The sequence below is a fragment of the Chamaea fasciata genome, unplaced genomic scaffold, assembly GCF_029207755.1.
Source record: "Chamaea fasciata isolate MVZ Bird 193981 ecotype frontalis unplaced genomic scaffold, bChaFas1.0.hap1 SCAF_8, whole genome shotgun sequence".
NCBI lineage: Eukaryota > Metazoa > Chordata > Aves > Passeriformes > Sylviidae > Chamaea > Chamaea fasciata.
The window spans coordinates 18758748-18780022 of record NW_027094093.1 but is presented as its reverse complement, the minus strand read 5'-3'; the positions used below and the strand labels follow the sequence as shown (position 1 = coordinate 18780022).

Here is a 21275-nt window from a genome sequence, read left to right as displayed (position 1 = left end):
CCTTGTAGGTAGGGACTTAAATGTGTCCTTAGCAAAATAAGGCATTTGAGGAGGCATTTGTAAGAGCATCAAATTATTTTTCTGAGTTAGCCTCTCTTTATAACCTTTGTAACAATCTAGAATAGACAGTTTAGTTTCAAGAAGTACACTTTTTTTTGGTCATATACACATTTTTTTTTTTATTTTACATGCTACTGGTGGCTATATTTCTACTTCGAAGAAATAGGGAAGAATAGTGTATAAGACTGTAAAAGCAGCAGGTTATCACCAGCCTGTTTTCCAAGATGATCAGCCTCACTTTAGCTTTTATCAGGGGACATCACTGAGTAGCTCCTGTGAATTAATACGGTCATTGCACTGCAGTAGATTGCACTGCAGTAAGACTACTTGCTATTCTTTATTTTATACAATACATAGATACTCTTTATATTAAACAGAGAGAAAAAGTTTTTGGGAGTTAGGAGAGAGAGTTTTAAAAGGAACATTCTCAGTTTAATAAAAACCTGTCGTGGTGCTGCAGGATACCAGATACATCATAAAATCGGTGTGCAGTGAAGCTTCCTCATCTAATTGGAGGTTAATGTCACTGCTTCCAAACCTGGGGGCAGGCGACTTCAGGATGTGGATCTGGTTATTTAAGGATTTGGAGGCAGTAATAGCTAGCTTTGGTCTGCTCAGAACCCAAAGCGGGAAGGAGCACATGGAAACGGGCCTGTTCAATGAATAATCAGTCATCATCTAATGCTGTCTTGTCTTTTCTTTGTGAATGGGGAATGCACTTGCAAAGTGTGAGTGAGGTGTGAGCAGCCTGGAGGTCACTGCAGCAGGACAGTACTGCCGTGCTCTAATGTGGAGCAGCTGCATGTTTGCCTAACATGTAGGCCTTGATAGGAACCATAGAAAAGGTCTGTCAGCTGAGAAACCTGACTTGCTTGTGCTCTTCACACAGCCTGCTACATCTTACTCTTCCAGAAACACTGCTGGCAAAGGCATTTGATTGTTCACATTTTTGACAATGGTTTGGTGGTTACACTGCTTAGCCAGTGGCTATTCATCCTTTGTGTTAAATATTTGATTGGAATTCTTTTCCCAGGGGATAGTATAAAAGGATAAGGAACAGGATGTGTTTAGTGCTTCAGCTCTGCCCCAGTGACACCTAGCCTGTAAGTGGAACATCCAACAGAGGAAGTAGGAGAAACTTCTCTCCTCTTGACTGGAAAAGCTTTCAGCGTCTGCTTAGTGTCACTTTTCTGTAAGGGGCGAGTTCTGGATAGTCTTGGGTAGATGGTAGTTGAACCGGCTTCTTGTGTCCTGCACAGGTGTGTCAGTCCTTTAACTCTGAGAGCTGTTGGGAAACAGCCACTTCTTTGAGAAAGAGGGTGGTTTTCTCCGTGCTTCGTGAAAGAGAGGGATTTGGTATCAGGAAGGCCTTTAGGGGTTTAACCCTATGGTCTTGACCACGAAGCAGTCTGCTTTGGCTTGTGTCTGTAGGTGCCCAACCTTTCCCATACGTTGCCTGTAGGAAACATTGGACTCTGCCTTTAGGCGTGCCTGCAGGGTGACACTGGCAGCAGGAGGGACTGCCAGAGGAGCCCTGCCTTCTGTGGTGACCCGCGTACGACACACACAAACGTCACACCTCATTTCTTTTGTCTTGCAGACGTGTGCACATCGCTATGAGAAAAGGCAGTATGTGAACACAGTGCAGGAAACCCGGGATATCATTGGAAGGTGCTATGTGCTGAGCCAGGACCTCACTATTAAGGATGATATGGATAATGGAGTATGGAGCTTTTGTGATGGTCGTTTAAGAGGCCACGAGAAGTTTGGTTCCTGTCAGCAAGGTGTCGCTGCGACTTTTACTAGAGACTATCATTATATTGTGTTTGGTGCCCCAGGCACTTACAACTGGAAAGGTATGACTTGGCTTCCTTCCTGCCTACCCTTCCCATTTCCTCTGAGACTGCTCTCAAAGGTTGCATCCAAAGTTTATTTTTTTTTTAAGGGGAGAGAAGGTAGTAGGGATGTAATGATTTTACCCTGTTTTTACAAAATGCTGTGTTTGTGTATCAACATTTACTGAAGTTTCTTTAAATATCTTTGTGGCTATTTATGAATAGATAATGGAACTTTGCACATATGTACAGCAAATTTTCCCCTTATTAATCTTAATCTTACAGTGGGATTGAGGGCTTACTTAGGCACTTCCATGCAGGAACGAACTACTAAATTTGTATGAATTATTGACCAGCCCTTTTTCTGCATTTGGGCAAATTTTAGATAGCTGCTGAACTCTTTGTTTATTCTGCAGTATTCTCCCCTTTATTCTTTGTGAAGTTTGTGGAAACCAGTACTTTCCAAAATAAATACTGAAGGGTTGCAGGAGGATAACAGCAATACTACATGTATTCATATCTAAATCCATGCATGTCCATGTAAAATTCCATGGATCATCTAGGAGTCAAATTACTCTGTGTCATCTAGGAGATATTCAAGAACAGAAGGCAAAAAAACTCTAGATACTATTTGTTAGTTTGTATTCAGAAGCATATGAATGGTCAGTTCAGTCTCTTGAAGTGATTTTTCCCATCACACTTCATTACACCAGCAGCTGTAAATACTTTCCTCTTGAGAACATCTGATCCTCCAAGCACCGTGTTTTTCCACCTCGTGCACCTGTGCCTGGTGTATGAACCGTGCAAAATTAGTGCATCCAGCTCTGGCACAAGGTGTACTTCAGTGAAAACCTAATCCTCCGCAGATCTGTCAACAAGATCTGACTGACCTGAAACAGCGTACTGAGTGCAGACACCATTTTACTTTAATTGCAGAGAAGTGCTAGGACAGTCCTAAGAGTACTCTTCTGTATAATGGAAAAACATGCTTGTGCTTGCCAAAACCTTAATTATGCCAATTGATGAAAGGGAAGCACACCTTTTATTGAACAATGGCTTTTTTCTTCTTAAATACTGTTTCTAAATATATTACTGGTGTTTGTCATAATGAAATGTATTTTTTTTTAAATTCCTGTATACTTACCTGCTTTTTAAGAGAAGCTTTATAAGGCTAAGAACTACAGGATAAGGGTGGTTTCTGACCAAAACCATTCAATGTTTTCTTTGAGAATTTCCTTAGTATCCCATGTTTTCCAGATCATTGTATGGCTTCTTTGTAGAGCAGTATGAGCTTCTGGCACACAGAACAGAGACAAAACACTAACCCAGTGCACTATTCTGTGTTGGTCCCATTTTAACAGCAGTCACTATGTCATTTATCATAATTCAAATAAGTTGGGAACATTTATTTGTTATTTTTCTCACCATTCGTTTGCTTTTATTTTATCATTTCATTTTTTCAGGGGTGGTTCGTGCAGAGCAAAAGAATCAGACATTTTATGATCTGGGTATCTTTGATGATGGGCCTTACGAAGTTGGTGATGAGAGCCGCCAGGATAAGAATCTAGTTCCTGTTCCAGCTAACAGTTACTTAGGTAGGATTAAGTACATGCGGTAAATCGCTTTAGGTCTCTTAAACATTTGTGATCCCAGCTTGGTGTGATGATCTGAAATGGGAGCAGATGTTCCGTTATGGACCCTGTAACATGTTAACTGTTCTGGATAATTCACAGCCTCCCTCCACAGTTATGGGCCAGTTTTAAGTGTAAGATGATACTGCTGAGGTACCTAGAAGAGCTGCTGTTGTAATGTGAGATTCAAGAGCTGGGAGTGATTATAATCACAGTGATGGGTCAGTACAAGGAATGGGTCTGTAGTCCTTAGTCACACAGTCTTTGCTATGTAGTATCAGGAAGTTTATCAAAATTTGAGTTTCTGGATGTAACTATTAAGGCTGCACATTTTCTCTCCTGGTAGGTAAGTGCAATTCTTTTATTCTTCAAGTTTCTAAAACTCCAGTGGCTTTTAACAGACCTTTAAAACACCATTAAGTACTGTTTGTATTTTACTTGTGTGTGTGTTGCAGGAGGTGACTCTCTTGCTCTTTGTGCAGTCAGGAAAGCAGGAATATGTTGTCAGGCCAGTGACCTTTCTGCACCAGTGAGATACACTGGAAAGGCCATGCTGCATTTTTGGAATGGCATTAAGTGTAAAGAATCCTTCTGTTCCAGTGCGGATTTCTGTGGTGTGTTGATCCACTGCTTTTGGTGTGAGTGATGGAAAGCAGAACAGATGGGAAGGGCATTGCTAATGTAAAAAGTTAAAAAGCAAGTCAAGAAGAGAGCAAACTTAGAGCTACATATATGTTAGGAGCAAGAGAGCATAAACTTCTGTTAAATATCAGCAGTAATTACTGGGAGTAAAGGTAACTAGAAAAATCATTCTAAGAGCTTATGTTTGACAAGCTGATAGCATCTTCTGGTGGAATAAGAATTGCTAAGGTGGGGAGTGCTGTGGAGGCTGGTGCCTTTTGGTGTGAACAGTCATATAAACTTTTTCCAGTTGCATAACCAATGCATTTATCTCCTGAATGTAAATGCTGCCTTGATTTTAAGTAATCAGAACCACTTCCAGGCAAACCAGTTCATCCCAGGCATTACTGTTCTGTCTGTTCAGAGGCAAACGTGGTTATAGGTGCTTTGCTTAACTATTATTTATTTTCTCTTCAATCTTTCACTCATATTTATAGGTCTTCTATTTTTGACAGCTGTATCTGATACTCATCCAGATCAGTTTGTGTACAAAACATTGCCTCCCAGCATACAGGTGGACAAGTCAGTGGATGTAATGATGAATAGCTACTTAGGTTTGTGACCACTTGAGGTGGCAGCATCTGGTCAGACATAATCTCCAGACCTTTGTCATGATCCTCTCCCCTCTATTCCCTCTCATATCAAATACATTGTAAGTAAAGCATGAAAAAAACAGATTCAGATAAAGGGGAGACAGCAAAGTAACAAGGCTTCAGAGAAATGCTGATTTGTCATGCATTTCTCCAAACCCTCTCATCCCTCCCCCAGCTGGGACTCCCTAAGTTTTTTCTGGAACTGTCTCATGTGAATTGCTGTAATTGAGAATTTCCATAGTAGTGGTGAAGTGTTTCAGAGGGAGACTCCCATCTGCTGGCAGGTATCTTCCTTCCTCGCAAAGTGGGCAGTTCTCTACTTTGGCCTTTACTGGCACTATTGGTATATGCAGTATAGTCTTTTAACTTGGTTTTTCATATTTTAAAATGTATTATAAGACTAAATTCATTTGAACTTGTCATGTTTAGGGCTGCATTAATTTAAAATTGCCCATTTCACCATTACTGTGTAAGCTGATTCTCAAATACTGCATACATCATTCATTTGTGAATGCTTGTGCAGTACCAATTGCATGTTTGAAATAGAACAGTACTCACTTTACTTAGGAGGTTTTTTGATAATTTTGCCAGAGGTGAAGTGCTCAAGCTATATTCAAGTGGTAAAGCTGTAGTTGTGTCTAAGCTGTATGCATCCTGTATTTGGTGTCTGTGAAAAGCAGGACCAAGTGAGCAATGAAATACTGTGTTTTGTGGGGAAATACTAAATGTAAACTAAATGTAATGTATGGAGGAGTGTTAACTTGCAAATACACATCCACCAGTGCAAACAGAAATGGGGAATTCCCAGCCACAGCACACTGTTTTAGACAAAACCTGTATTCCATATACCACTTCAATATAGCAGGGGAAATGTTTATTTTTTCATATTAAGATGCAAGCTGTTACTTAGTTAATTTATATTTTATTTCTTTCACTGTTAAAGGTTTCTCTTTGGACTCTGGCAAAGGAATTGTCTCCCAAGATGAGATGACTTTTGTGTCTGGTGCCCCGAGAGCGAACCACAGCGGAGCCGTTGTTTTACTGAAAAAAGAAAAAAATCAGAGAGCACTTTCCCTGGAGCACATGTTTGAAGGAGAAGGGCTGGCCTCCTCTTTTGGCTATGATGTTGCTGTTGTGGACCTCAACAGTGATGGGTATGGCTACGGTTAACTCCTGCTGCCTGTATAATAAAGGATAGCGATCTTGTTTATATCTGCTTTGGTTTCTCACATTAGAAATACAAGGAATGACAAATCCCACCTTACATGTTTTCCTGGAGGAAATGGTGAGTGTCTTGAGAATCAGTCAGGACAGAGTGCCATGATCTTTCTAATAAAGAGTTTTATTTGAGCAGTTATTGTAAACAGAGAAACAGGAAACCAGTCTCGTACTCCAAGGCGGCCATAGCAGGTCCTTGTATGCCATCAAGGAAATAAAGCAGCTTGCAGTGTCAGTGGGGCTCTGGATGCCCAACCAGTTTAATGCACATTTCAGTCTTTGCTCAGCAGTTCTCTGGGCAGCTCTTCGAGCTCACAGTCTGAGCAGTTATTTTTCAGAGTTCTACAAAAGCACTGCCTTGTATTTTTTTTTCTTTTAATTCTCAGCTGGCAGGACATCGTTGTTGGGGCCCCGCAGTACTTTGACAGAAGTGGGGATATCGGGGGGGCCGTGTACGTCTACATGAACCGCCAAGGCAAGTGGGCAGGGGTGAAGCCTCTTCGCTTAAATGGAACCACTGACTCCATGTTTGGACTTGCAGTTGAAAATGTTGGGGACATTAATCAGGACGGATATCCAGGTAAATGGAAAACAATGACAGTAAAAATGTGTGAGATCGTTTGGCTAATGCCAGACTTGGAACATCTTACCCTTTGATTGCATGCTGCAGAAAGAGCAAGAATGATTTTAGATGTTGCAACTTATTTTCACCAGATATTGCGGTAGGGGCTCCATATGATGGTTTTGGAAAAGTATACATTTATCATGGATCCGAGAATGGAATAAATACAAAGCCAGCACAGGTAATCAGATAACCTTTACTATATAATTATTCTTGAACTAAATTAAAGGAATGTCAGAGCTTCCTTTCCAATGCTATTACTGGGGTGGTGGGTACGCAGGAAAGTCACAGGGCTCTTCAAAGATGGCACTGCTGACAGGAAAGGGATTCTTGATATTAATATATATTTGTATTTCTGGGGCCATCCATTGGCACCAATAATACGCGCAGAAGGAAAAAAGATGTGTAGATAAATAAATTATGGGTTTTTAAAAAAGAAATCTGATGATTTGAAAACCATTAGTTTCTTTGTTTTCTCTTTCATTACTACTGTTTCACTTCCTTCTTAAATAATGTTTGGGTTTTTTGTTCTGTTTTGTTTTTGAGGGTCACTGTGTCCAGTTTGCAGGGTGGGAATGGAACTTCATTATGCTCCCTAGAATACTGCTTGAATACTTTATAATACTTTATAGAATACTTTTTCTGTTCAAAGAAATCATATGTTTGTTTATAGTCCATACATACTGTAAATAAAGGTGAACTAAACTCTCTGCAAATCAGTAATTTCTGGTACTCACTGTTATTGCCAAGTAACTTCTTGGAAGAAGAGCAACTCACCTTGGCACTTCAGTATCCTTTAGCTGAACTGAACACGGAGGTCCTATTTCACAGGTCTGCATCTTCCTTCTTTTTTCTCTGGCCATGAGACAGTTATATTCACTTGTTACTTATTTCACCTTTTTAACATCTTATCACCACTTTTAGATGTCTGAATTCCCTTTATCTGTTTGCTTTTTAGATTCTTGATGGTGAAAAAGCAAACACCAATTTCTTTGGTTACTCTATTGCTGGAAATATGGATCTGGATAAAAATTCCTACCCTGATGTTGCTGTTGGTTCCTTGTCAGACTCTGTAAACGTGTACAGGTATTATATATGGAACCTTAATTAATTACACCAGGGCTTTGGTTTTAGTTTCTTAAAAATAAGAAATTCCTTTGCTTAGAAGTAACAAAAAGCTGTTGGGCTTTGAGTGTACTTTTCCTACCAGAAATTGGAAATTTGAGGGAAGGGGAAGGGCAGGGATTCCATAATTGGTTTGTTACTTTATCCTCCTCCTCCCCTTGAGAACCTGCCTTTCAGTGAATGCAGGGTCAGAGGGTGGATATGGACAGTTCCTGTAGCGTGCCGATGTGGGCACTGTACCTGCGCCTTAGTTTTGCCCTATTGTAACTTGGATGTCTGTGTCCTTGAATGGAATTCAAAGGTGGTAAGTAATTCTTTAAGGAGAAGTTAACTAATACATTTGCTGCACTAATATAATCTAATTGTGCTCTACTGAAGACAGAAGAAAACAGAACCAACCCCCACTTTCATAGCTGAGGATCCAAACCAGTGAGGCACAAACAGCCTTGCTGAGCTTGCACTGTGGTCCATGGAACAGTGAGGAAGCCCTACAGCTAGGATCCTTTGGGATTCCTGTAGCACATGCCTTAATTGGGGATGAAGTCAAAGTCTTTTGAAGACCTCTGCTTTTTTTCCAGTTTCCTGTATTGTTAAGCTGAATCACTAGTAATGGGCAGGAAGAGGACTGTCTCAGCATCAGAACTGTGAATGCTGCATCAAGCTCAGGTTTTTGATGGTGGTTGTCAGGCCTCAAAGGAGAAGAAGCAGAAATTCCAAAACTGGTTATGTGAATTCTGGGACAAACAACTTTACTTTTCAGGCAGAACAGCCCTTCCTACAATTTATGCTCCCATCTCTAAGGTGTATAGTATCTGTGCACGCAATTGTAATGTTCTTAAATACACTGGAACAGTGCCCAAGAAAAGCAAGTCACGTGGCTTGTGGAAGAGAAGAGGGTAGGTGGTAGAGGATTTGGTCAGATTATTTAGCATGCTGATTACTCAAAAGGGGCTTTAATCTTTTTCTGATAAAGGCAGGACGAAAACTTTTACCAAGGTGCGAAGAGAAACCCCTTATGGTGACAAAGTGAAAGGAGTGGCCCAGTTAAATGGAGCAGGTGGCCTCCCAGCTATTTTAAACAATCTTTGGATGCTTTAATGAGAACAGGATCAGCTCATTCATTTGTTCATGTGAAATGTCTTCTCCCTTTCAGAAAAGGAAGAGAAAAGACAAGCAGGCAGAAGTATGGTTATTGCCTACATGCAGAGGAAGCAGGAAATGAAAGCATCATTTCCCAAGAGCCACCAGGCTCCACATTAAAGCTCTTGTGAACATGAATCTGAACGAACTGCAGTACCTATAGTTGTTCAAAGGGGTGAATTACTACTGGTGGTAGAAACCACCACTGAATTTTCTATTTTTTGTAAGTGTATAGAATGACAAGCTCACATTAGTATAGCTCGCTTCCCCCTCAGGATCTGTAGTTGTTCTCAGTGACCTTTGCTTTGCTTTTAATAGTTTTCAGGGTTTTTTCCAACCAATATCAAAGGGAAACTGTTTCTTCGAGTGTCTTTGTTGCAAATCAGTGCAGGTGTGGAGGGAATCTGATATTCACATTAATTATTTCATTAGTCTTAAAAGAAACAGCTTCTTTTACATCATCTTTTTATTCCTCATTTTCTCCCCAAATTAAGATCTCGGCCTGTGATAAGCATTAGAAGAAACATTACAGTACAGCCTGATAGAATTGATCTAAAGAAAAAGAACCTTGAGGACCATGGTGAAATAAGGTAAATGAAAAAGAAATTACTCTATCAGAAGCCTTAGTGTATTGAGCTTTCTGCTGCCAGAATTCATTCAGTGATCATGTTTAAGTGAAGGGATATGACAGTCATGCAGATTAAGCAAATGTATCTGCATATGTTCATTTTGACTTCCTGAATTTCTTCAGGCTACTGTACTAAAGGAAAGGTGTGGAATATGTCCTTTCAATAACATTCATTTTTGAAAATGTCCCCTTGCCTCTTCAGACTTTAAACACAAATATCTTGGCTTGAACAGCTTTGTCTTTAATAGACGCATAAGAGCAAATGCTCAATTGCTTATAAACCATTTTTTCTTGCTTTGTAACTCAGTCTAGTAAGCAGCAAATATCAGTCATAAGACTGATCAGTTAAAACTTTTAATTCTGTTGGACCATGTCTTATTAAAAGTAAATACTAATTTCTTGGCACTTTTTACAGGATGGATGTGAAAGCATGTTTTAAATATACTGCAAACCCCAGAGATTTAAATCCAAGGATAAGTAAGTTCTAAAGATCTGTATTTTTGATCTGTTTGTCATATGGTTTGTTTTTGGTTTTTTTCTTTAAAGTTTATCATGGAAAAATATTACTCAAATTATAGTGACTCATCTCAGACAGTGACAGATTTAAAATGTGACTCAGTGCTAAGCTCAGCTGTTTCACAGTCTGTATTTAGAGTCATGCTGGTGTGTTAAGCTGTTCTGTAGATGACAGGCTAAAGCTTTCTAAGTATGACAAGTGCCAGTGAGCGAATGGCTGCTATACAGACCCAGACCACTTTGCCTCTCTGGGTTAGTGCTGCTGTAGAGAATCATTTTTAAGGCCAATTCTGTACATCCTTAGTGAGGATTATTTCTTATTGGAGGCTTACCCTATGAATCTATCTTGTATTCATGAAAATGGTTCTGTGGAAATCATTAACTGAAACAAAAAATCTGCATTAATAGGAGAAGACTGGAAGACTGTGCCACAAAAATGTGAAGCACTTCTTACAATGCTGCTGTTACTACCTCGTGGAGAACGGTGTAGGATTTTGAGAGGAAATGAGAAGAACTTTAAGCCCAATGACCCTTTTTCTCCTGTGTTGTCTTGAGTTTCTCAGTTACTTTTAAGATCCAAAGGCTGTGCCTGAATGAGGTGCTGGTCCTTCAGCAGGTGAAGTGCTTGCAGCTTGCAGTGCCTTGGCACACTCAGTGCTGTTTCCATCTGTGCAGCACTCAGCTCAGCGAAGCAACCACTAAAAGATGCACCAAGTTCAGATCTAGGGAATCATGCCTCAGCACACAACTGGACAGCTCTAGTCGCACTTCTGCTTTCAGTGCTAAAACTGTCAGTGTCCCTTGACCTCCGAATCCTGCTGGCTCTCAAGTGCCGTTCGGACCCAAGAGGAAGCCCCGACAGCGCAGTCGGGGTGTGGACAGTGGGTAGCTCGGCCCTCTGCTGGCTCCGCACAGCAGTTACAGCTCCCCCAGCCAGCCCTGCATACCCATCCATAAGGGAACGGTTTACGTAGGGAAGAACAGGATTTGGTTTAGAAATTTTCTTTAGATTCACACACGGGATACCTGGCTCTCAGCTGTGTGGCAGAACAAAACTGACCTGGAGAAAGTTTTTTAAATGACTGAAAACAGTTTGTGAAGCCTGGCGCTGGCTGGAACAGCCTTCTAGAATAATGCTTAAGATCATACAGGGTGAAATTAAAGTTCTTTTTAATATGGCAATGATTCTTTTTTTTTTTCATCGTGACCTACTTTATTTTTTCACGCAGAGATCAATTACACGTTTGAAGTGGAGAACGAGAGGCGCAAGCTGGGCCTGCCCTCCAGGGTGCGCTTCAGTGACCACTCCTCTGATCAGTTCACGGCCAGTACGACCCTCAGGGGACAGAACTCATGGGAGTGTGTGACTACAAGGCTTATACTGCAGGTAAAGGAGAGTGTTTGATTTCTGTTTCAGTTAGATCCACTTAAAACAAAAGAATGTTTTGGTTTTTGGGGTTTTTTTTGCAGCCTCATGGAAGGAATATATGTGTATATATATATAAATAACATATATATATATATAAACATTGTATATAACTTTTAATATAACATTGTATATAGTTTCAAAATCATATGCAATATAAAACTTCAAAAATAGAAGCCCACCATAGTTTACTATTCCCTGCACACATGCTGCTTCCTCCTGTTGCCTGTCTTGCAAAGTATGAATAAACTGTAGCCACTGCAGTACACTGTGGAGGTCAATAGAACTGAACTAATTTAGAACAGTAGAGAGGGGCTAAGTGCCAAAAGCAGCTGCTTCCAACAGAAATAATTGTTACAGAATTTTATAGTGTGACTGTTCAGGAAATGAATTTTAACCCATGGGTTTCGGAGTGGATGAATGGGCAGGGAAGCTTGGTTTGTGCTCTCTTGACTTGGCTGCTGTAGTGGCACTTAGAGGTGGTATTGCTCCAGAGGCTGAACAGATTCCCTCTCCATGGCTCAGCAAGAATGAGTCAGCCTTCAAGGCTGCTTTTGACCACAGCAGATTAAAGAACTTAAATTCATGAACAGAATAGAATCATAGAATGGTTTGGGTTGAAAGGGGCCCTAAGGATCATCTAATTCCAGCTCCCATGCCATGGGCTGGGACACCTTTCACTAGACCGTGTTACTCAAACCTGTTCCAGTGTGTTACTTTACTGTAGCTGTGTGAATTTCACCTTCCTGAATTACTGTCTGCGGTTCCTAGGAATTCTTAATGGTGAGAAAAGACATTAGATTGGGAAGCCAGAGAAAAAGACTATAGGGCTGGGCTCTTTGTGTTCCTGCCATGTTTTGAAAATGCTGAATTTATATATAGTATCAAAAGTTCATCTTTGTGGGTTTTTTTTCTTCTCTGCACTGTACACTAACTATGTAATGTAAAATACTTTACAGGAAAAAATTAAAGATAAGCTACGTCCCATTCCAATATCAGTCAGTGTTAAAATTGCTGGCCTGGAGTCACCATCCAAGAGGAAAGAGAGTGCACTTCCAGATCTTACACCAATTCTAAATTCAAACGAATCTGAAACGGAGACCACAAAAGTAAGCCTTTGATACCACATATTCACATAAATCTGCACTTCTACAAATAACTTAATTTTAAAGACCATATAAAACTAAATGCCAAAGGAAATAAGTGGGCTGGCACTGGCCATGTAACAATTGGATTATTATTTTATATTTTGTTCTGAACTTGTTTAAACGTGTTACGAACTACGTACTGTGTTCTTTTGCAGCGAAAGTGAAGATGGTATAGCTCCTCGGTTTCTTTCCTCTCCCCAGTATAAGTTTAGGAGGAAATGTACTTCTGATTAAAAATGGAAATTCATTGTCTCCTGCTGGGAACACTTGTCCAACATAACAAGTTACTCATTTTCAGCTACTATTGTGTGTCAGGCAGTAAAATTACTTTGGTTTTATTTAGGTGGAGTTCTTAAAAGAAGGATGTGGAGAAGACAATGAATGCCACAGCAATCTTAAGCTTCAGTATCGGTTTTGTACGAGAGAGGGAAATGAAGACAGGTTTACTTATTTGCCACTGTAAGTCTCGATTAATGCACTTCTAAAGTTCAAATTATTAACAAGTGCTTAAAAGAACTTTTAGGAGAGAATTCTGGAATGAGAGCAACTTATTTCTGTCTGGCAAACACAGCCCTTGGTAGTAGTATTGATTTGTCAGGGTGAGGAATGGGGGCAGAGGGGAAGAGCTTGAGAAGAAAAGTGGTTCAGAGTTGAATGGATACTAAGGGGCCACAATAGTGCAGGAGTGGGCTAAAAGAAAAAAGCAAAACAATTTAACAGCTGGAGAAATGATATTCTAAACCAGTCTTGTGGAAGTTTATTGTGTGACACTGTTAATTATTTTGCAGATGAGACTATAGTCTAATAGCCCAAGAGAAGTAGTTACAGAGAAACGGAAAGTGATTTCATTTTAACACATGCCCCAGCACCCTGCTGCATCCCTCCTTCCTGGAGGACCAGTGAAATTAGAGTGGGGTTAAACCAAACAGAAGGAAGTAAGTTTATTTACTGCCAGCAGTCAGACATTTTTAGCAGCGAGTGCCACACTCGGAAGCCAAACTCACGTAAATGTTACAGGAGAAAAGCAGGTCAGTAGATTGATGTGGAGAAAATTCATCACTACATGAGTCAGATGCAAGTGCTGGTTCAGAAATACTGTAAACTCCTGATTACCTGAAGGACTTATCAGCCTGTTCTGTCCTCTTAACTGCTGGCCACTGTCAGATGAAATACTGGTATGGGGGAATAAACCTATGACTATGCATGTTCATAGTTTTACCATAATTCTCCCCTAATAAGAGGAAATTGTATTTGGATAAACTGTCATAAGAAGCAAACTTGCATACACATTTGTTTTCCTAATGCACAGAACCGTGTACATTCTGTTTCTGTAGTGAAAATGGCATGCCAGTGCTTGTTCTGAAAGACCAGAAAGATATTGCCCTGGAAATAACAGTGACAAATAATCCATCCGATGTAAAAAAGCCACAAAAAGATGGTGAAGATGCGTATGAAGCTAAACTAATTGCGACTTTTCCAGACAGTCTGACATACTCTGCATTCAGAGAGATGAGGGGTTATCCTGTAAGTATTTTTAAGAGAAAAAATACTGAAAAATTTAAAATATTTCCAGCATATTTTTACTTGTAAATGTTTTCTGTTTAATCAGGAAAAACAACTAACGTGTGGTGCTAACCAAAATGGTTCTCAAGCAGAATGTGAACTTGGAAATCCTTTCAAAAGAAATTCTAATGTAAGTTGCGCTTATTTTACTCAAGTTGTAAAGTCTTGTTCTGACTGCAGTCAACCAAAGTTCCTGTGTGTCGCAACTGGAAATTTGATTTGGATCTCTCTTTTTAACTCTAGAATTTAACACTGAAATTTTCTATAAAATTTCATGTATCAATATATCTTATTAAGAGCTCATCCATTTCATTATGTTTTCTTGTTTAGGTAACCTTTTATCTGATCTTAAGTACCACTAAAGTTAATGTCGATACAACAGACTTAGACATTAACCTGAAGCTGGAAACGTAAGTTTTGTGTGCATGCACGTGAACTTTACTTTGATACACAGTTGTAAACATTTTGACTTCATTTGTCTGATTCACAGAAGTAACAGTAGAGAGAAACCTACTAAACTGGTAAATTAAACACCATTGTTTCCTTTTCATTGCAGAACAAGCACTCAAGTTAATTTGACTCCAATTGCAGCCACTGCTAAAGTGGTTCTTGAATTGCTTTTATCACTCACTGGGTAAGTGTTGATAGCATGACAAACTGGGGGGTCTGGGGACAGTTTTACTTCAGACTCATTAAAATCTGATTATTCTTCTTTCCCACCCCCACCTGAACAGAGTTGCGAAGCCTTCTCAGGTATATTTTGGAGGTAACATCATTGGTGAGAGTGCTATGAAATCTGAAGATGATATTGGAAACCTCATAGAGTATGAATTCAGAGTGAGTAATGTAGATTAATGCCAACAGCTGCTTTTAATCAAATGCACAGCTTCTTGCTTTATGCATATGAATACTTAGAACTAAGTTGCTACAATGAAATTGGCTTTCTTTGTCCCAAAATCCTGACTTCCTGATCAGAACATGCAGTTTGACTGTGGACTAGAGCTTCTTTAGGCCTCGATGTTTTACAATCATATTTGAGGAAGTGGCCTGAGGCTGCCCGCACACTTTTGTTTTGGAGCAGTTCATGCACATTCAGTTGTATGGCATAAAAGCCCCTGCGGGGAAGGAACAAAGTTAAAGCAGAACTTGCCTGGGGCCTGCCCAGGCACTGGCTGGGGCACACAGGCAGCAAGAACGGGCTGAGCACAGAGCCAGCACAAGGAGGTGCTGCCAGAACCCCTCTGAGTGTCTGAGTCTATTTCACTGTCTTGGTCTTCTGCATAATACAGCAAGGAGGAGACTCAGAGAAATTAAAGTCCATCTCGGTCAGTCCTTTACTTCTTTCTGTACCTGGTCCATGTATTATAGCAGCAGCAGTTAAAATATCTGATTTCAAACTTGCTAGCGTGATCAGTAACACTAAGAAAGTAAAAAAAGAGGTTGTGAAAAAACTTTCAGACTTGCAAGAGCAAGAGTTTGTTTTCTGTGTCAGAGTTCCTCAGAAACTTGCAGTTTGCCTCAATTACACAACTGACTGAATTGTTAACTCTCAACTGAAGTTGTCACTTCACATGAAGATTAATTTCTAAAAATCAACAACTGAAAGTTCATGTTAGGGAATTCTAATCTTTCTGTGTATTTACTTGCTATTCAAGTATGCTAGTTTTAGTATACACTTTGTACTATTTTGACTGCCTTTCATCTGATCTAAATTTCCTGTTAGCGGCATGCATAAAGTTTGTCCAAGTCAATAATATTTTTAGGAAAAAAATCCTTCTGAAAAGTATTTCACAGTTTAAAGAATGTTTCTTTTAACAGGTAACTAACTTGGGCAGACCACTGAAAACATTTGGCACTGCTTCCCTGGACATCCAGTGGCCGAAAGAGATTAGTAATGGCAAATGGCTGCTTTACTTGATGAAAATAGACTCCAAAGGCTTGGAAAAAGTCTCCTGTCAACCTGAGAATGAAATCAACAGTTTGCATGTTGCGGTATGTTACCCTGTCTTCTGTTCATGAATTGGTACAACATGAAAGCACCCCACAGCAAGTGAGAGTAAGGCATGAGAGCTTGCCTCTAGGAGGAGTTACTTTTTATCTTAGGCAGCTCCCAAGCACAACACATGACCAGTGTATCAGCGAATAAGCCTATCAGGAGACTTCCTAACACCTGGTGAGGCTGACATGCTAAAGGATAGATGCTGTGTCACAAGGACTGTTTTTGCAATGGGCACTGCTGTCATAGGCTCTCATACAGGATGAAAGTGCTGATTGTTCTAAGAAATTTCACCAGTATTATTGAAAACTGCTCAGTAATAAAACACACCTGAGTTCTTACTCAAAAAACAATTAATAACTAAGTATCTTCCCAGCCTGGGGGCATTCCATGTTCTTTATTTGAAGACAAGCGGTTTGAACTTAAATTTATTTATTTACAACAAATATATTAAAAAGCAATTTTAATAGCCCTGGATTGTGCCTACCTAGCAAACTCTTTTTTGTAAAACTTGAGCTGCATTTTTTTCTTTTCCATATAGTCTTAAGATTTTATGGGAGGAGTTTTTATTTTCACCATTTTTTTCACCATTAAAACTGCATGCACATAAACCTGTTTTTGTCAGATCACTGTATTAGTTAATATAACTTGCAGCGAGTGTAATTAGTATGCAGTTAAACCCTGCATCTACTGACCATAGCACATTATTACTCTTTTAGCAGAGTACCATTAATACCCTTTATCTAGAAATAAAAATGGAAATAGCATTGAAAGTTTTATAAATCTAAACCTCCCCTTGCCCTTTTAAAGAAGATAGGCCTTTCTTTAGGTAATCTCAAATTTTATTCTTAGCAGTAAATGTAGGTAAGTAGGGATGTATAATGCTGTCATTCATGTGGTGATTTTGGAAGAAGAAAACACTGAGCTCTAGTTTCTCTGCTTGTATGAATTAAAAGATTCTTATGATAAGCTGCTTTTTAGTTTTTTACTTTTTTTTCCTTTTAGGAATCCCATAATTCAAGAAGGAAGCGTGAAGTTGCAGAGAAGCAGATTACAGACAGCCAGGCATTTTCTTTATTCTCAGAAAGAAAATACAAGACCTTGGTAAGGATGTTGCACCAGCTCTATTATTGTCAGATACCTCCCTCTGCACTCAGAAGAGGGTTTTCTGAGTTTGGCAGAGTGAAAGAAATGCTCTCTTTGCCTTCTTTTTATCTTATATCCAAATACTGATGCTTTTAAAATCTGAACATTGAGATTATCTACTGTGAGAAAGAACTAGGAAAGAATATCTGCATAGTTGCTTACATTAAAATAAACAAGTAATAACATCTTCATTGTACTTTCCCATTGCTGTCAGTCCAAACAGATAATGGTTCTTGCATGTAGGTATGATGCACATAGTCCATTTTTTAATCTTGGGGTGAGGTTTAAACCATCTGTGAAGACGTGATCTTATTTACATGCAGCAATGTGTAATTGCAGAGCTGCAATGCGAATGCACGCTGTGTGGACATAAAGTGTCCCCTGAAGGGTTTCGACAGCAAGGCATCCATTGTGCTGCGTTCCAGGCTGTGGAACAGCACCTTCCTAGAGGTGAGTCCTCTACCTGCTCTTTTTGAAAGGTCAGAGTTCTTTTCTGTTCTGTGTCTAATATTCATGCTTTATTTTGGAACAGGAATACTCAAAAATGAATTACCTTGACATTCTTGTTAGGGCTTCTATCAGTGTTCCTGCTGCAGCCAAGAATGTTAAAATCACAAATGAAGCTACTCAGGTAGGTTCAGTTTTAATGCTCTAACCACATGTTATGGTTGTGATTGTTCTAGCTCATCTCCAAAGACCAGGAATGAAAACAAATTTAAAACAAAACTAGCTAAAAGCTTAACTTTTTAAACTGAGTTTTGAAGTATTGATCATTTTTACCTTTTAATGGAGTTAAAAAATTCATTACCATAGTCAAATGATACCAGTGGAAACTTTTCCTCAAAAGCATTTTGTAGAAGACATCATGTTAGAGAGGAGATAAGAGTATATAAATTGCAGCTTTCTAATTAAGCATGTACCTTTTAAAATACTCCATCCACCTGCACATTTTCCATCCTGTAGGTGCGTGTGACTGTATTTCCTGCAAAGCCGGTAGCCCTTTATACAGGAGTTCCGTGGTGGATCATCGCGGTGGCTATCCTTGCTGGAATACTCATGCTTGCACTCTTGGTATTCTTACTATGGAAGGTGAGCTCTTTATTTGCTTCTTTTTACCTGGTTATTTTTTATGTTGTGGTCTATAACTGACGAGATAGCAGACTAATTAAGTAAATGATTATGTATTTGGGACTCAAAATAGGGCAAAACTGCACAAATCATACATTATCAGTTCCTCAGTTTTGCAGTACTTGGAAGGAAAATGGTTGTAGGGGCAGAGTCTTGTTACATGATGTTTCTGTTTTCACATCCTCAAAAGGAAGTATTTTGAGCTCCAGATGACACTTGAGACAAGTGTTCAGAGGCCATAGTTTGATAAAGATGGATACAGCTGTTGGGAGCCTCTGCAGTTAGGTGTAAAACTTCATGTGAGCTATTTACAAAGGATTTAGTAGGGCTCTGTTCTTATAACAAAGGTTATTTGTTTGTTAGGGAAGAGGAGGTGAAGAGTATCTGTCACTTTTTTCCCCAGTGAAACTGCAGCAGTTAACTTTGAGGAGCTGTTTGCTGCAGGTTACTTCCCATAGGATAGTTCTGATTTCCTTAATTTCTAAAAAATGCCCAGCTGCTCCTGTAAATATTCCTGATGTGTGGAGTACTGTGTGGACTGTTTGATTCTACTAGTGTTTTACTTACTGTGCATGAAAACACAAATACTTTTCACATGCACACGCAGTGTAAAATGCTGGTTTTGATGACACGGACTGCGCTGTTCTATGAAGGACAAACATCGTACTGGAAAGATAGATATATCATTGGCTTAAGATAAAGGCTTGCATTGAAGGGGTCAGAGCAGTAACTGGTTTTGTTCTACACCCTGTGGTTTTGTCTGTCCCGTGCACTAGTCCACAAGCAGGTTTCTGTATAGGCTTCTTTCTGCTCTTCACAGCCACCTTCACTTGCTGTGGACATACTTTATTGTAGCTTTTCTTAAAAAAACCCAAACAGATTCTCTACAAATTTATCAAAATGCCTCTAAAATAATATTCTCAGGTTATTAATTAATAATTCAGGTTATTTTATTCTGTTATTGTATAGATCAAGTTACCCCAAGAAGTTCTCAGATCTAGAAACAGCTAAATTCTTATGATGACTTTTTTTTTTTTTTTTTTTTTTGACCTGTGAAGGGATAATGGAAAGACAGTTGACAAAGTCAGTTTTAATAGGTTTGACTTCTTCTGGTCCACAAAATTGACTAAATACCTTGCTTCCTTGTAGTGTGGTTTCTTCAAGAGAAATAAGAAAGATCATTACGATGCCACATATCACAAGGCTGAGATCCATGCTCAGCCATCTGATAAAGAGAGGCTTACTTCTGATGCATAGTACTGATCTACTTCTGTAATTGGTAACTGATGATATTTTTTAATTTCTAGCTGTGGCACATGCTATGGTTGCAGTGGCTAACTGTGAAGCTTTTTCTGCATAAGTTCTATTAACTTGTGGATTTCAAGCTATCATACTTGCTTGCTCCTTCTGTCAATAGATTTTCAGCTTTTGGTGCATGTGAACACACAGAGGTTTTACCCTGGTCTGAAATTCTTATTTATTTTTTTAGAAAACATGATGATCGGTTGCAGTGGGCTTTAGTATTTTTTTAAATTATGCTTTAACATTACAAGTAAGTCTTGAAGCTTGCAAGATGGGAATCAATGCTGCAGAGTTAAGATGCAAAGATAAGACTACATGGACAATACATAAATTCGCTTTACTAACCTTTAGTGCATGCTGAAAGCCACATGTTGCTTACACTGGAAAAGGGTTTTCATAATGAGAATTTACTGCTGTGGAAACATCTGTTCTACTTGAGTTCCAGGGTGCATGTCTCTAGGAAAACACTTTGCTGAAGTTACAAGATGCATGATGATTTATGCTTCCAGTAAACTTTATTCCACTTAAGATATTACATGCATGTACATTGTATCCATAAGTGTGCTTGGGATGAGGGGGTGGGGAGGAATTCTTTATGAATTATTTCAAAACAGTGTTTAATGAAACTATGAGATGGCTAAAGATTTGGTCTTTACTCACTGTAATTTTAAAAAAATTCAGTTCCGTCTAAGTTCTAATATTAAAAAACCCAAACCGTCGATCAAACAAACCAAAAAATCGAGCACCCTATGAACAAAACCTTGCCCACTTCAGCATGTTCTTACCCCAAGCAGTATCCAATGACACCTGGATGGCACAATGTCTCTTAACCGGATCTTGATCCATAAGTGACCCATGAGGATGTACAGCTGAGTGTGGACCTATCATTATCTTTGTAATATTGTGGCCATAGCTCCCTTTTTGTTTTGGAAATTAATTTTAGTCCATTCCTCGATATGCAAAATCAGTTTTTACAGTGGCTTTGAATAAAAAATTGCAGAACACAAATAAGCTGTTATAGATTTCATCCAGGATGACATCCCATGGCAAACTGTTTGCAAGACTCCTGTTTCTAATACAGCATATATGTAGTTAGTTCAGGTGACTGAAGTGGAAAGGGTGCTTTCAAAACCAAAGCCCTTAGGATAACTTTTCTTCAATGTTCTGGAAATCTTTCTGTAGGTTCTTAAGGGTAAATCATGTCACCATACAGGAAGACACTGAAGTACACACCTACCTTTGATTCAGGAGAATCAGCTTTCCTGTGTGTAGCAGTAAATGTCCTCATTAGATGAATGAACAGCTTTGTAACTGGAGGGAATCTTTTTAAGGTATTTGGTTACCATGGATAGTCAGAGCATGCCCTTTGTCTTAACTGCTGCAGAACAGCTAATGCACACCTCTTGGCTCACATTTTTACAGCTAAATATGCTACATGTTGGGCCTACATACTTTTGTTTTCAATTTTCTTACGTGCATATTTGTGTCAAGGAAGAATTTACTGCCTCTACAGTTGT

General features: G+C 39.3%; 1 protein-coding gene and 1 long non-coding RNA gene across 8 annotated transcripts in view; one reads left to right on the top strand and one right to left on the bottom strand.

Annotated features, from left to right (window-relative positions):
* Positions 1-21275, top strand: part of ITGA6 (integrin subunit alpha 6) — a 44737-nt gene that overhangs the window by 21361 nt on the left and 2101 nt on the right. For 3 of the 6 annotated variants that reach the window (XM_066189933.1, XM_066189932.1, XM_066189934.1), the window contains 21 exons: positions 1661-1916; positions 3359-3490; positions 5744-5954; positions 6405-6598; positions 6733-6821; positions 7599-7726; positions 9400-9495; positions 9949-10010; positions 11279-11436; positions 12435-12584; positions 12967-13082; positions 13958-14147; positions 14233-14316; positions 14517-14596; positions 14743-14820; positions 14921-15023; positions 16005-16178; positions 17188-17286; positions 17668-17778; positions 17861-17959; positions 18292-18417. In XM_066189933.1, coding sequence (XP_066046030.1) covers positions 1661-1916; positions 3359-3490; positions 5744-5954; positions 6405-6598; positions 6733-6821; positions 7599-7726; positions 9400-9495; positions 9949-10010; positions 11279-11436; positions 12435-12584; positions 12967-13082; positions 13958-14147; positions 14233-14316; positions 14517-14596; positions 14743-14820; positions 14921-15023; positions 16005-16178; positions 17188-17286; positions 17668-17778; positions 17861-17959; positions 18292-18417 — 2736 coding nt within the window. Of the gene's footprint in view, positions 1-1660; positions 1917-3358; positions 3491-4644; positions 4762-5743; positions 5955-6404; positions 6599-6732; positions 6822-7598; positions 7727-9399; positions 9496-9948; positions 10011-11278; positions 11437-12434; positions 12585-12966; positions 13083-13957; positions 14148-14232; positions 14317-14516; positions 14597-14742; positions 14821-14920; positions 15024-16004; positions 16179-17187; positions 17287-17667; positions 17779-17860; positions 17960-18291; positions 18418-19605; positions 21090-21275 lie in introns of all 6 variants that reach the window. The other 3 variants (XR_010722130.1, XM_066189935.1, XM_066189931.1) reach the window with 3 other exon arrangements.
* LOC136293310 (uncharacterized) overlaps positions 5653-21275 on the bottom strand; it is a 28181-nt gene continuing 12558 nt past the window's right edge. Inside the window, exons 4-5 of one of the 2 annotated variants that reach the window (XR_010722132.1) lie at positions 7418-7495; positions 5653-6682 (exon numbers count right to left, since the gene is read on the bottom strand). This is a non-coding gene — a long non-coding RNA (uncharacterized lncRNA). The remainder of the gene's footprint in view (positions 6683-7417; positions 7496-21275) is intronic. The other variant, XR_010722131.1, reaches the window with a different exon arrangement.